Consider the following 15,404-nt stretch of genomic DNA (forward strand, 5'->3'; position numbering starts at 1 on the left):
GGGACTCGGGAGCAATAAATTCCCTTCAGCATGCCAATTGCAGTTATATCACCCTGAATGGTAAGACCTCGAGCATGCCGTTACTCAGCCCCTATGTGACACGGCACCGCGCTAGCTGTGCTGCTGTGCAAATATAGTGTAGTAATCGTAAGCCCCGTACAGTTATACGCCGAGGCCCACGATGTGTACTTCGTACTGAAATTACCGAATAGTATTCTGTATTCCGTAATAATTCCAGCCGGAGTACGAAATAGAAGCTTACGTCCGTTGTGCAAGAAAAGGGAGACATACCGAAACTTTCGCTACGGAATACCCGGGTTTAAAAGAGCCTTGGAGAGCTCACTCGGCTCTTCCCGCCGCTGACGCAGACGTGAGGCGGGCTTGGCGGGCTCGGGGCACCCGAGTTACCACGGCGCAGCACTATGTCGAGCGTCACCCTAAACCCCGTGTTGCGGCGAATTGAGGCAAAAGCACGGCGTTAAGATGAGTTGGGAGGCCGACCATCCATCGTCCCATCGCACTGCCGATCCTCCGACTACCGATGTCAAACGAAATCCTCTTTTTTTTTTTCCCGAGGCGCAGCCACTCCATGTCAAATTCAGATTAGACCAACAACAACAACATTGGAAAGCGGAGTTCCGCCAAGTTAGCGGCCGCTCCTTGATTTTCGACTTTGAACTAAATCCGGCTCGCATTGACGTTGGTCTGGAGTCTAGCTTGTGTCAAAGTGGGATTCTCCTTGCCATGTGGAAACCATGTGGAATTGTCTCATGGGCTGATCCTTGAAACTGCATCACAGCATTTCCGCCTCCGCCAGCTAGGCTGGGATCGCAATTGCTGTCCCGTTCGTATAAACCATATGCCGCGAATTTCCGTCCATAGCCGTCTCTTCTCCATAAGGCAAACAAGGTGAGCAGATACTCCATACTCAGTACCCAGGAACGCACCATAGTCAGTTGCCATGACTCAGTATTTCGTGGTGTACAATGGTGTACAAAGCTGTTGACACGCCATCTGTACGGAATGGCGAATTACGTATCCGCGGTTCGGTTACCAGAGCTAGCGCTGTAGCACATTGTGGCACGATATGAACCCCGGGTTACTTAGCCCGGCGGCCGGCGAACTCCCCAATTGTCGTCTTCCAGAAGCCTCGCCGCAGCTTCTAGAGTCAGCCCTGTGGTCTCGGGATAGAAACCCCAGATCAAGCCGTACCCAGCAACGCAGATCGCGGCATAGAGCACAAACGTCCACGACGGAGTGAGGGCGTCCATCAGGAGCAGAAACGTCAGCCCAATGACAAAGTTGGCGCCCCAGTTGGTCGCCGTCGCTATGCCGCTCCCCAACGACCGCACATTGAGGGCGAACAGCTCGCTCTGCATCCACGGCACATTACCGAGGCCGATGGCGTATCCGGCGACGTACGTCATGATGCTGACCAAGATCAGTATCGCCGCGCCTTGCGCTGGTCGGGTTGCTCCCAGCATGCCGGACTCTAGTTCGGCCGATAGCGTGATGAAGGAGAAGCCATATGCCGCAAAAAGCAAACCTGCCACCATGAAGGGAATTGACCACAGGAGAATGCATCTCCTTCCAATATGGTCAATCAAGAGGAGCGCAGCCATGGTGAATGCGAAGTTCGTCACTGCCACCACCAGCGACGTGAGGGTGGGTACTGGGAACCCAAGGAGCGTGAAGATAGTAGCCGAGAAATACATGAGCGAGTTCTATACGCCGTGATTGTTAGCACATGTGCACCAATGGCCCTTTCAAAAATTACACAGGGAGAACCTACAAATCCACAGAGCTGCTGGAGACCTTGAAGCAGGCAAGCGATTGCCAGAGCCCGCCGGTTTCTGCGGATCCTCAAGAGTTCGCCCAAAGAGTCGAGCCATAGTCGCCGCCCAGTTCTATGCCGATTGCGGGCCCTCCTCTCGAGCTCTTCCTCCCTGACTCTGGCCTCGATGTCTTTCCAAGTAGCATCGACCTGCCTTGACGAGCTGGGCCCACCACCGACAACTCGCTCAATGACCGATCTTGCCTCCGCCGACCGCCCGGCCTTCATCAGCCACCGAGGGGACTCGGGCATCAGGAAAAGAATGCAGGCCTGAACAAAGGCAGGAAGGGCTCCCAGGCCGACCATCCACCGCCAGGCAGTCGCCTCGCTCGCATACTGCCCAAAGATCCACCCGACAACATACGCGACTACCTGGCCCAGGGTGATGAAGACGACGTTCATGGTCACCAGCCTGCCGCGAAACGCCGCGGGAGCGAGCTCCGCTATGTACAGCGGCACGACGAAGCTGGCGGCGCCGACGGCGGCGCCGACGATGGAGCGGCCGGCGACCATGCCCGCCACGGTCGAGCTCAGCGCCTGCGCGGCGGCGCCGACCACGAAGAGGCAGTCCGTGGCCAGGATCACGCGCTTGCGCCCCAGCGAGTCGGCCAGCACCGAGGCGAACGGCGACACCAGCAGCGCAAATAGCGACGTGCACGACGTGATGACCGATTTGTCCAGCGACGACAACGGCCTGCCGGACAGGGAGGTGCCGATGGACACCAGAGTCGCCGAGATGACGCCCGTGTCGTCTGGGGTTTCACAAAGGGAGCCTTGCCTTTAGCATTCCCGTTTTCCTCTCATGTTTTGGGACCGAAAACCCTCCTCTTTGCGACGGAATAGACTAGGGTAAAGTAGGGACTGAAAAGAATGGGAACCCACATCCGAACAGTAGGCCGCTTATGCCGGCCGAAAACGTGAGGAGCCAGATGAACAGCCCCGGCGAAGTGCCCAACTCCTTCCCCAGCGCATCAGCGCCCTGGGTCTCGGAGGTGTCGACAGCGACCCGCACGTCAACATCTTCTTCCTCGCCCGTGTCATGATGGCCGGCCTCGGGGGCGCGGGGTATCAAGGGCTCGATCGAGCTGCTATTATTATCCATTATCCGCCAATTTTCGCTGCTTGCTATGCTGCTGATGATGCTTGCTGTTGCTTCTGCTTCTGCGCCGCCGCTGCGGAATTAGGGGGAGGGATCGCAAGACTCATGCTCTTCCCGAGCAGGAGCGATGTCTATACAAATTCGCCAAGGTATATGCAATTTGTTGGAGCGGCGCCGTGATCCGATCTCGACGGATGAGGAAGACGTGCCGCTGCAGAGCCGCAAATTCCAAGCAGTTGGGATGCTATCCTTCAACAGCTTCATTTCACGCTTAAGAAGATAGGCAGCGCCTGGTGCCAAGTTGGTGGTTAGTTGCCCCTCCAAACCCTTTTTTTGGTGCCGCAGCACGCGCTTCCGGGGATTGGCTGCCCTTCTCGAATTGAAACATGTCAGGGGTCCAGCGCTTGGACCGAGCGCGTTTCAACCTCTGTCACAGGGAGCTCTAGACTTCGATGTGGGAGTTGTGTCCCTTACACCGTCGTCCTCTTTTCTTTTTAAAACCTCCTGAAGCTGCCTCGTCTGAAGATTTTCTCCTCCATTTCTCTTCATTGCTGATTAGACGACGAGACGGCGAAGAACCTTGGCATTTCTGACTGTACTCGACGCGCGACGAGCGAACAGCTTGCTTCTCTTATTCTCCTTCTAGACGCCTCGGCATATCCCAAAGATCTCCGGCTGTATTTCGCGCCCCTGTTCCGCCTCCTTTTCCTTTCGAGAGACTCGGCCGACGCCGGCTACAATTAAGACGAAGACGAAGACAAGAACGAATTAAACCGCCCAAGATGAACGCTCGTTACACGACCCCGCCGCAGCGCGACTCGTGGTTCGCGCCGCTGTCGATCGACATGTTCATCAAGGTGCTCAAGACGAGCTTCTTCCACCCGTTTGTTGCATGGATCATCCCGCTCTGCTTCCGAGCGCAGAACATGTACTGGGACGCCACTCCGATGCTGGTGTCGATCGGATGGGCCTCGCTTATATCGCTCTCCTGGATACTCAATGCCATCAACAACCGGCTGGCATTTGGCATGCCGCGCGAGGTGGACCTGAGCGAGGAGGTCATCGTCATTACGGGCGGCGCTAGTGGGCTCGGCTTGCTGGTTGCCGAGGTCTATGGCATGCGCGGCGCCACCGTGGCTGTGCTGGACGTTCAGGAGATGGAGTCTGGGGAGGCGCGCGGCGTCACATATTACAAGTGCGACGTGACGGACAAGGCCCAGGTAGCTCGTGTTGCGGCCGAGATTGAGAGAGATGTGAGTTTTCCCCCGACCCAAGCATTTGTTTTACTCCTGCCCAGCATTACGGCAACGCTGGCTGACACGAAGACGGGCAGCTTGGTACACCGACTGTCCTTATCAACAATGCGGCTATTGTCATTGGCAAGCGGCTATTGGACATGGAAATTGAGGAGGTCGAGAAGAGCCTCGCTACCAACCTCATCAGCCACTTCTACACACTCAAGACATTCCTTCCCGCCATGGCGCGGAGTGAGTCCGGTGGCACCGTGGTGACAGTGTCCAGCGTTATCGGACAGCTGGGTGCCGCGCACTTGACCGACTACGCGGCCGCCAAGGCGGGTATCACGGCCATGCACAAGTCGCTGGCAGCAGAGCTACACGAGACGCACCCCCAGATCCGGACCGTGTTAGTAACGCCGGGCCAGCTCAGCACGCCCCTTTTCTATGGCGTCCAGACGCCCAACGCCTTCCTCGCGCCCGTTGTCGAGCCCGTCGATGTCGCCAAGGAGATTATCAGCGCTATCGACAACGGCCACAGCGCGGCCATCGGCATGCCGCTGTATGCGCGGTGGGTTGAATGGTACAACGTGCTCCCGCTGGGTATCCAGGCTGTGGTAAGGAGCCTAGCGGGTCTCGACGTGGCTATGCGAACCTTTATTGGCAGGGAAGGAACCAGGCACAGTGAAAAGAACGGTGTTTTAATACAGGGCTTCTGAGCAGAAGTACTGTCGTGCAGGCGCTGGCGCTAGCTATATCTGCGAGACGAGGAACGGATTTAATGACGCGTGCTGGATGCACTTGGGAGGTCAAGTGCGGAAACAAAAAATACATATGGGTGGGCGGGCTGTACACAAAGTGAGAGAAGAGCATCAGCCTTCCACCTATGCAAGTGTAAGTGTAAGTATACGAAGTACTATACTATAAAGGACATATTAGCCGTGTACAAAATATCGATTCTTGAAAAGGCAACGCGCACTCCTCTTTAGGCCATCAACAGCGGGAAACTGCATGGAGATATCGACTTCGGGGATACGGTGGGCGTGGTTTGAAGCAAGCTAATCTTGCCAACAGCGAGTCTGAGTCTGGGGCAACTGATAAGGAAAGTGATGGGCCTGCTTCTCGACGCTGCAAGCGTACGACGCCGACTTAGCCGAGACACTTTTCGTCTGTCGATGCATGCATGTTCGGTGCGTCCAGACACCATTTTGGGAGGTTTGCTGATTTCGAGACCCTGGGGCTCCTGATCATTATCTACCTTACCTACCTTGCACACCTACACTTCGCTACCCCACACAATGCGAGAAGATGGGGAGCCGGGTTTCTTGCGGGGGTCGCCCTCTTCATTGACCGGCCCCTGAACCGTGCTTTAGGTGGGCTTGTAGGTAGGTGGGGGTTTGGCGATATTCTATCGTCCAAAGAGGGGTCAAACGACCGACGACGCAGCTCATCACGGCACCCTTCATTTCCACCAAGTTCCCATCCACCCTGCGAGTTCCCAGGGTCGCGTGCCATGTAGCGTGTCGTGTCGCACTGGGCGGCTCCGAGAACATGGTAATGTGCTCAAGGACGTGCAGGAGGCAGGCGATCCACGCTCAAATGGGTGTCCACACGCAAGCCTCGACATGTCCATACTCCCATGTGGCGTATTAGTTAATTACTGTGTGCACGAGTTTCAAGAGATTTAAATATCATATCATACTGCATTATCAGCGTTCCACAGAAGGATCAAACTCACTAACCGCTGCATCGGGCGGAATTTCTCTTTGTGCGTAAATAATTGCAGACAAAAGAATTTCGCGCAGACAAAGCCCGCCGTTCGATCCCTACGTCGTCAAGGACGGGAGATTGTGGGACTCCTTCCCGGCTCTTGCCGGCCGGCAAAGCCGTTAGGGTTCACGGGGCGGGAAGCCACAAATGCCTCAACACACGACGGGCGGTGTGGTATTTTCGCCCGAAACTCGAGGGCAAGCCTGGAGGTGGAGGTGGCTTGCCTTGCCGGAAGGATCCTTTCCCGTCCCACGAAAAAGAACCGACAGAGAGAAAAAAAGACAAAGTTGATTCAAGGTTCTGTGAGGGGCCTTGATATTGGCGTTAGCGTTCAACCTCCCATTCTCAACATTGGACCGGCCTGTCAGCCTTGACAGCTCAGTCCACTGAATCCAGAGCATTTTGTTCAGCAAGCTCGTCCGCCATCATTATTAAACGTCGACCTTGGCGGAACGAGATGTAAAGTTTCCCGCAAAAAGAAAAGAAAACCACACGGTAGTAGGTGATTAATCCTGCGGCCACCACGAGGGCCCCAAAAGGACGTTTGAAGGAAATCCGTCCTTGCCTTGCGTGGCGCGCATGCTCTGGTCCTTGCCGTGCTAGGAGGGGAGTTAGACTGCGGACTCCGACTGAGAGCCCCCCACGTCGCTTCCCCATGCTCTTTCCGTCTTCTGCCCAAGCAACTTCCAGCCTAAGGGTTATCCATCGCTGCTGTCCCAAGTGCCCATGGTGTGAACGGCAACGCGCCTTCCCCAGCTTGGGTGGGCAACAGCAGTGCCAAGACGCAATCAAGCTGCAATCTGCAGATCAATACGAACGAGCGTCTTCGACAGATCAGTATTCAGGCGTCATGATGTGGGTGGGAGACCGGACCCTTGTTCGCTGCAGCCCTCTGCATCGTGTGTTCTCGGGGCCGAACTAAGCCTGGCTGTTCTTCAAGGCCAAAAAAAAAACCATCCCAGGCTCCAAGGAGCAATCTTTCATCCCGCGTGAAGTGGCGCCTGATGCAGCTTCGCCGTCGATTGGCAAGGCGGGCCACACAGAGTTGAGCTTTCTTATCTCTGCGCTTGGGTCTAGCCAATGAGAGCTGCCGCTGGCCTTACACATGGTCCCTCGTCGTCGCCTCTCAAGGGCTTCTGATATCAATGTCAGGCGGGGATGATGAGAAGGCCTCGGTCTCGCCTGCCCTGCAAAGCCTTTCACGCCGTAGGGTAGCAGAGGATTCCGAGGTAGGCAAGGCAGGCAAGATCGGTAGATAGGACATTCCTAGCACCTAGGTCGGTTGCCTAATGTGCCTTCTCTGTGGGAGTCGTATGCACCGATGCGCCAGTGCGTATCGATTCCATGTATGCCCTTTCTCCACCTCAGTTCATTGCTAGTCCTATTTCCCAGCCGGGTGGTTGTGCCGTGGGGAAACTTTGGTGGCCCCATTCCATCCCAAGACTCCAGAATCGGGTTATCAGCACTTGCACCCCTCCATATATTGCGGAGAGAGAGCCTCCCACTATCTGAGGCTACACTCCTCAACTTCTTATGCAACACTCCAGCCCAACACTGGAACCTTTTGCGCCCCTCGTCACATCAAAAAGCAGGCCATGTGCCAAGCAGACCGCCGAGCAAATAGCAGCACCTGAAACCCTCAACCGCATTATTTAGTCACTGACGTCGATCCAACATGTGGTGGGATCCAGATACCATCGATCGCGCCGTGACCCGGGAGTTCGTCTGCAGTCAGCTCCTCCCCGGAGAGATAGAGCGCCTGGACCGCCCGCTGGGTTTTGGTGATGGTCTCACAGACGGCACGTACTGGGAATGGATCGATGAGAAGGCAAAGCGCATCTTCCTCATCCTCGTCGACCTCGGTGTCCCTGACCAGATCTTCGGCGTCATCGACGACTCGTGGGACGACGAAGACCTCCCCATCGCCCTCGATCAGGTCGAGCGCCTGGCCCTGACTCCCGGAAAGGATGAGAAGTCTGAGAGGAGGTTCTACTATCGGCAGTTCTACTATCTGCTGCGGCCGCTCCAGAAGGGCGACACTAGCATATACCAGGACAACGAGGTGGTGCCCCTGGATGTCGTCGACAAGAAGCAGACCCTCGCTCCGGGGCAGGGCCACCATGTCGACAAAGTCGTGCTTCCGAACTATCCGGGGATGGTCTTTTGTCGTCGTCGGATACCGGTTGGGCCCGGCCAAGGCTTGAACTACTTGAGCCAGGAGGATTTCTTGTTCGAGGTTAACAGCATCAAGAACGTGCAGAATGAGCATCTGGCCTCGTATTGGGGTTCGTACATCTTCCAGGGATATGGATATGTTCTGTTCACGCCTGCACCAGACTTTACGCTGAAGTCCTTTCTAACCACGACGCCGAACTCGATAAAGAACTTGGACAAGCAGAAACGGAGGGCGCTCGTCATGAACTGGATCCACTGCCTGGTCGATACGCTATGTTTCATCCACAACCGGGGTCTCTCCCATGGAAACATCAAGCCGTCGACAATCCTCTTTTCAAACGACAATCAGATAGGCTTTGCTGACTTCTCTCGGTTCAACGCCGAAGGTTTGATGGAGAAGACCACCTTCGACAAGGAGTCGTACGACTATGCGGCCCCCGAGCAGTGGTTCCGGCCAACGTCAGGTCCTCCGAGCCCTGTCCATCGAAGGGCAACAATGTCTTCGCTGTCTACTTCACCAGAAAGCCACAATTTTTCCATCAGCCGCGTGCCAACCGACCTCACCAGTTCCAGTCCGATGGCCATGATGCATGCCCCCACGCCGCATCTTAACCCGCAGGCTGCCGATGTCTTTTCTCTAGGCTGCGTTATACTTGAGCTCTTGAGCTTCTTGCTCAAGAAGCAGGGACGGCCGTTTGCAACCCACCGCGCAGCGAAGCACAAAACCCCGGGCCGAGGCGGCGCAGTGCCGGATGCATCTTTCCACAAGAACCTCGGCCAGGTGGAGGTCTGGATGACGCAGCTGGCTAAAGAGTCGTCGAAGAAGGATGGCGCAGTGTTCAAGGGCATCGCACCGATGCTGCATGTCGTCGAGCGCATGCTGTCGTTCCACCCTTCAGAACGGCCAGCTGCCCACGACGTGCAAACCAAGATGTACCAGATCCTGACGGATTCTTGTGGCATCACGGAACCCCACTGCGTCCACCAGTACGGCGGCTGGGACTTTGGCATTGGGAGCCTGAAGCTAGGTTCGCCGCCACTCAGCAGAAACGATAGCTACGAAACCATGTCGATTGCGACTAAGCGTAGTAGCGGCTCGCGGAGCGGAGATCACAAGCGTAACAACAGTGGGGGTAGTTTACGCAGAACCGATAGCATCAGTCGCGAGTCGGAGAGAAGCAGAATAGGGAGCGACTTGAGCAGTGGCTTCCAAGCCATACAGAATCTCCGCATCAGAGACAAGGTGAGGCCGTGGCAGGCTCCCGTATATGCAGGTATTTGAGAACTCCCTCGACTAATCAGCTGCGCAGACAAGAGCTGACCAAGGAGCCTGACTTTTCAGATGTGAGCGTCGGATAAAAAAAGGACGGTGAGCATGATGGGGCATCCAGGACTGCAAGATGACGACAATTTAGGAAATGCTGGGTATGACTGGGAATATGAGAATGCAATTACAGCGATGCTAGGGGTTTTTTGGTTGTATTCGCGAACACCGTGCTGCACGCTCCCGGAATGTCAACAAGCAAGCGAGCCCTACTCCTTGTAGCCGCCCTGGGTGCACACAAAATTCTATCTTCATCATCATCAAAGCCATCCTAATGCGCAAGCATGGAAGCTGGTTTATAGAAGGTGGTGATCTTCTTTCGTTATGTTGTGTGGACTTGAAGACCTCGGCTGGCCGGGCCTGCAACTTGACGTAATTGTGGTGGTTTACCGAGGTGTAGCCGAGGTGTAGGACGTACCTAGGTTGAAGGCCAAAAATCTACACATAAGGGGGGCTATGTCAAAAAGTACCGATTTTACCGCTAAAAAGGCCGTCAGTTGAAGCTGCTATGGCGGGGTTTCGTGGATCGGTGGGTGCCCGAAAGGTAGCAGGGGGCTAGAGTCTTTTCACTTTTGGCCCCAAACTCCGTATTTGGGGCTTATTTGGGGCTTATATGTAGGTCTGCGGTGACTGTAGTTGGTGCTTATCCATAAGAACTGATTGACGGCTATCTATACCGATTACGCTGTTATATGCGGACCGGCCACGATACCTACACCTCGGTAGTCACCTTATTAACCACGCTGGAGTTTGAACTCTCGCACGCTGAATCTGTAGCTAGCTTCCTCATGCCCCACCACCGCCACCGCTGTCGACGCCACCATCGCCACCGTCGTTACCACCAAACTGCTTGCGAAACCAAATTAGTGTCTTTTGAAGCCCGCACCACTTGGACAATATCGCGACACAAGCGCAAGCAGCATTATACATATACTATTATCTGTTAGTAAGTAATCACATGGACATTAGTTAGGGAATGAACCAAGATATACATACCCCCGGCGCCCCATTTTGTTGTAATGCTGTAAGTTGCATATTCATCCACCCCAACCTTTTGAACTAAAAGAGGTTCCATGGAGAAATTTCGTTCTTGAGTTCGGTGATCATCTTGTGGATATCGGTAAACTTGGTGTCAAACTGGGTTTGAATGCTGGAAAGCTTGCCGTTAAGCTTGTCGTCAAGCTTGTCGTCAAGATTTCCAACCTTGTAGTTAAGCTCGTTAAGCTTGATAAGCTTGGTTGCGGTGCTGGCGATCCTCTTTTCGTTACTGGTAAACCGGGCTGCGACACTGGTAATTGTCGAGCGGTTTTAGTATTGCGAGGAATCCCTTGAATATCTCCGGATCGACGAATGGGGAACGGGAGGTCGTATTAGCAGGGATCGTATTAGATGTGGGCGTATCGTGGAAAGAAATAGGCGTATCGTAGAAGGAAATTGGCGCATCGTGGAAAGAAATGGGCGTATCGTGGAAAGAAATGAGCGATCTATAGCAGGCGGACGCTATATTGTGATATAATTGTAGCGTATTTCCAACGCTCTGATAATTTAGCGAAATGGAGAGGCTTGCGACGATGGTTGACAATTTAAAGGAAACTAGCAGAGGCTTTAGTCAGCTATTGGAGAATTCAAGGTATCCCTCGTGATAACCCAAGATTTTTCGGAGAAAGAAACGTCGGGTGGGAGAGGGGAAGAAAACAGAAAGCTTTCGTATTATTGCGTTACGTTCAGGCGGAGGAGGTTTGGTCGCTCTGCCTTCTAAGATTATTTATTACGACTATATATAGCCCGCAGCCAATGGTAAGGTTACTTGGCCGACTAAAACCTCGCCTGGTATAGCTTCCTAGTTACTAAGTGCTCTAAGCTTAGCGATAATACCCAGCGTATTTTGGTCGAGCGTTAGGGCGCTATAATGAAGAAGTTAGGAATATTATTATTTAATATAAAATATATTACTTAGGCCTACGATATTATAATTGAGGTAGTTCGAGACGATAATCTTCGAGGTCTTAACGACAAAGCAAAAGATATCCTAATCATCTCGTTTTACACCGCCCAGGTCTTCCAGTACTAACGGAACTAGATCGCCGAATACGAGAAGGTGAGCTCAGCTGAAGCGAACGTCAGCGAATTATCCTGCGTACTATAGATAGTTCGTAAGGTTTCTCGGCTGATTTTATCATCGTCGATTTTGTATAAACCTTCTGCCCCGGCTTTACTTACGATCGCTAGCGTATTTATATCGCCTTAACGCGCGCTCGATAAGCTAATGTCATCTTCATACTACGCGGTATATCGATCCGCAGCCCCCTAGTGATACGGATACCAAGTTGATATCAATACTCGACAACCTTGCACAACATCGTGAGCAAATACAGAAGATGGAGGAAAGGATCGAGAACGTTGCACAACATCGTGAGCAATTACAGAAGATGGGGGAAAGGATCGAGAACGTTGCACAACATCGTGAGCAAATACAGAAGATGGGGGAAAGGATCGAAAACGTTGCACAAAGAATCGAAAGGCTAGAGGATAGAAAGTGTGAGGGACCTCGCTATCCATGGCGTCTACGTCGATAGGTTGACAACGCCGGACCTATCGCTCTCTACTTGAGCGCATGTATTCCGGTTTGGAAAGAAGCTCGCGAATCCTGGGTAAGTTTGTCTCCGGAAATTACCCCTTTATCATTGGCACCTACTCACTGAGGGTGTATTTTTCACACTCAAAGGTAGGGGGGAAAGAATGTAAAGAAGCTAATTTTGAGTTAATTTGCGACGATGTGGCGAAAAGAAGTAGGGCCTTTTGGCAAAAAAATCCATACTACAATTAAACTATATGCAATTACAAAACCATCCCAATTGTCTAATTGCGAATAGCTTCACAACTGACTACGTCGTTGTTGTTCAAAAAGGGAGTGTTTTGGTGTAAAAGGGTGATCCACTGCTAGGGTGATCCGTTGGGGGGTGGGGTATGGTAATATCCACGTTTGCCAATTAGGCAACCTAATTTCTCTTTATCATTCACGGGACGGGCAACATGACCGATCCCAACGGCTCACCCACCGGGCCTGGCCCTGGAAGGCCACTACCTTTCCTTCCTGTGCCTGAAGGAATCCAGACACGAAACAAGAACCTCCTCGAAGGAGGTTTCACATACCTTGACGTCCCAGCCAGCGCTTGCTGCCCATTCTTCCAAAGCATTACGGCTACGTGGGCGTGGTAATCAAGTTGTTCGTCTGCCGCGGGTCTAACCTTTACGCCAGCGGTTGGAAGATTTCGCAAGGTGCCGCCGGCGTTACGTTTGGGGTCGACTATAGAGGCGCCCCAGTGCTATGTCGAAAGCATAACCAGACGAAGAAGCTCAAGAACATACCCTATTTTACGAAACAAGTCATGAAAAATCGGTGTCGCCGAGTGCGGGCGATTCTTTCACCAACCATTTTATCCCATTCTCGCACCTGTTCCTTCAAAAGACATGGCTTAAGGTCTTGGAAGCCACTTATTCGGACAGCAACTTCAACGACGCAGACGTCTTGCAAGGCCTTTGCACTACGGGAATATTTCCCGAAGAACCCTCTCGACAACTTATTTGTCTTTCAAGGCTACGAAAGCAACACCCCACGCCAATCACGATATGTGCCGATCCAAGTTTTCCTCAGGAATACTAGCCCCAGCAATTACTCTTTTTTTACCCTACCAGCGTTTGGACTCGCCCAAATTGAGTCCGATTCCGTTCTTTGGGATTTTGCGAGATCGTTCTAGAAAGCCCACCCGACTACATACATCACTCGAATCCAAGTCATCTATGCTATTCTCGTGTTTTTCTGGATTAAGCAAGATCCGAAATCTCGCGCAGAGCCGCACAGGTCCAAGGTTATGGGTGAAAAACCCTCAGCCGTGTCTCTCGGGGTCTACATCGCCTACTTCCCATCATTCTTAACATTCCGCGAGGTCCATCGCCTTGGGGCCTTTTGTCACCCTCTCGGCCTCATTAAGCAGCTCTAAGAGGACGATATGTCTGATTCAAATATCTAGTACGTATTACGAGATCAAAGAATTTGACTGGGAGCAATCTTTCGCCGAGTTTTCCCACTCACCGAGAACCCTTCGGATTCCTAACGCCAGCGATGATTGAGAGGTCGAGTTTAGGAGGCCCTTGTCTCTAAAAGGGCTTCACTCTCAGTGAAATCCAGAATCACCTAGGTTTGGGTCCAATTTGGACTACTGGGCTTCCTGACATTTCTCCCCGGGGTACTCGCTACCCATTCGGATGGTACATGGCTCCTTGGCACTGGGTAGAAGAGCTCGGGGAGGAAACAAGTGGCCATTACCGGCAATTGGCAAACACCACCTCGAATTTTAGTCAAATCCAGGGCCTAGACTCAACCGAATAGGCTCCGGATATCTCAGGAATTGATGGACAGTCTGATATCTCGGCCGGGTTTCGCTTGTCATATTGGGGTCAAAATAGGGGCCAGGGACTTGACCGAAAACCCAGGCTGGAGCATGCACCCCCCGCGGAAGGAAGGCCTCCTATGCGCGACTGGATGTCACAAAATCTTAGACTCGCAAATCCTGGAACGCCTCCAAAAATTGCCCCCGGGTTGGTATAAGGACCTCATCAACAGTTAATTTGAAGGTGGTAACGACACTATCATCCAATTCGGGAAACCTGTGAATCTTACTGAGGTTCCAAGTACAGTACTCCTAAAATGGCCGGAGGTTTCAATCAATAGGGACTTTTTTGCGGCCCAGTCTAATCCACTACCTGACATTTCGCGTCCTAGTCCTCAACTTCCCGCTTCGCTTCATAATCCTGGGACTTCACACGACAGCTTCAAGCCCGGAGAGTCTGAGCCCCAAGCTCAGGTAGCTCCCAAGGGGAGACTATCCAAGAGGGAAGACCTATTGAACAAGGAGAAGAAGGACGTCCTCGTTTAACAGCTCCTAATGACAGAAAAAAATAAGCACTCCGCCGGAAAGAGGTTTCAAAAATAAATCGACGCTCTCAATACTTGAGTCGACGGCTTGGAAGCTGAGAAAATCAAGTACCTAGAGGAAATATCGGATATTCAAAAAGATCTCGAAGGTCTCCGCCCGAAGGACCCGTTGCTCAGTGGCGCCGATAACGTGCTCAGTGACGAGACTGCAGCTCGCTGGCAAATGGCAGAGAAATTAGCTGGATTAAAATACGAACTCAGAGATACTAAAGTCCAGCTAATTCGTACTCGAGCAGATCTAAAACCTCTCAAGCCCGTACAGAAGAACTACATAATAACGCAATATCGGCGCCAACGAAAATACAACTCGGGCAATATGCAGAGGAGAAGGATCAACTCGAAAGACAAATTCTCAAGCTCCGAGAGGAGTCAACGAAATTCGGTAGTACTGGGGCCCTAGAAGCCCAAAAATACGCTGAGTCGATGTAGGAAGCTACCCAAATTGAGCTCAAACAGGCTATTAAGATGGCCACCCAGAGGGAATCTGAAGTCGAAAAATTCCAACATGAGCTTGACTTCGCACAAGAACAGTTGTCAATCTTGAGAGACTCGGGATCTAACGTAGACGTGGTAGTTCCGTCGCTAAAGCCATCGGTACTAGGTACGCCGCTGGAAGAGATGACCTCGGCGGGACTCAAGCGTACAGCTGAAGAAGCACTCTTTGTGAAAGATGGACCTAACAAGAGGCTTGAGTCACCAAGTGCAATTACCCTTGACCTTGAGCCATATATCGGCGAAAACCCTGGCGAACTGTTGAGCGTAGCTCAAAATATGATTCTCTGAGAGGGGGCGCGTGGAGGTCTCTTTAACTCAATGCATTTCAAGGTTGGGGGTCAAGGCTCGTATGTATTACTGAGCTCGGCCTCGAGAGGGCAAGACTCTTTAAAGAGAGCCCATCGCAGAGAATATTAGATGAACGCTGGGTAGAAGAGAAAACCACCGAAGCGAATAAGAGGGCGGGAGAAATCCCA

The 15,404-nt window shown here is 52.7% G+C and overlaps 3 protein-coding genes across 3 annotated transcripts; 2 read left to right on the forward strand and 1 right to left on the reverse strand.

Annotated features, from left to right (window-relative positions):
• Positions 1-1,103: 1,103 nt before the first annotated feature.
• B0T26DRAFT_743764 (general substrate transporter) lies at positions 1,104-2,936 on the reverse strand (the record flags this gene model as incomplete). Its single annotated transcript, XM_060444306.1, has 3 exons — positions 1,104-1,724; positions 1,793-2,586; positions 2,717-2,936. 3 exons carry the CDS (start codon positions 2,934-2,936, stop codon positions 1,104-1,106), a joined length of 1,635 nt encoding a protein of 544 aa, XP_060291625.1.
• Positions 2,937-3,715: 779 nt separating this feature from the next.
• Positions 3,716-4,887, forward strand: B0T26DRAFT_743765 (uncharacterized protein; the record flags this gene model as incomplete). Its single annotated transcript, XM_060444307.1, has 2 exons — positions 3,716-4,186; positions 4,267-4,887. 2 exons carry the CDS (start codon positions 3,716-3,718, stop codon positions 4,885-4,887), a joined length of 1,092 nt encoding a protein of 363 aa, XP_060291626.1.
• A 2,361-nt stretch (positions 4,888-7,248) lies between these two features.
• B0T26DRAFT_726996 (protein kinase) lies at positions 7,249-9,739 on the forward strand. Its single transcript, XM_060442836.1, has one exon. It carries the CDS (start codon positions 7,614-7,616, stop codon positions 9,393-9,395), a length of 1,782 nt encoding a protein of 593 aa, XP_060291627.1. The 5' UTR covers positions 7,249-7,613; the 3' UTR covers positions 9,396-9,739.
• The last annotated feature ends 5,665 nt before the right edge of the window (positions 9,740-15,404 follow it).

This window comes from Lasiosphaeria miniovina, assembly GCF_030549165.1.
Source record: "Lasiosphaeria miniovina strain SMH2392-1A chromosome Unknown B0T26scaffold_7, whole genome shotgun sequence".
In the NCBI taxonomy this organism is placed as follows: domain Eukaryota; kingdom Fungi; phylum Ascomycota; class Sordariomycetes; order Sordariales; family Lasiosphaeriaceae; genus Lasiosphaeria; species Lasiosphaeria miniovina.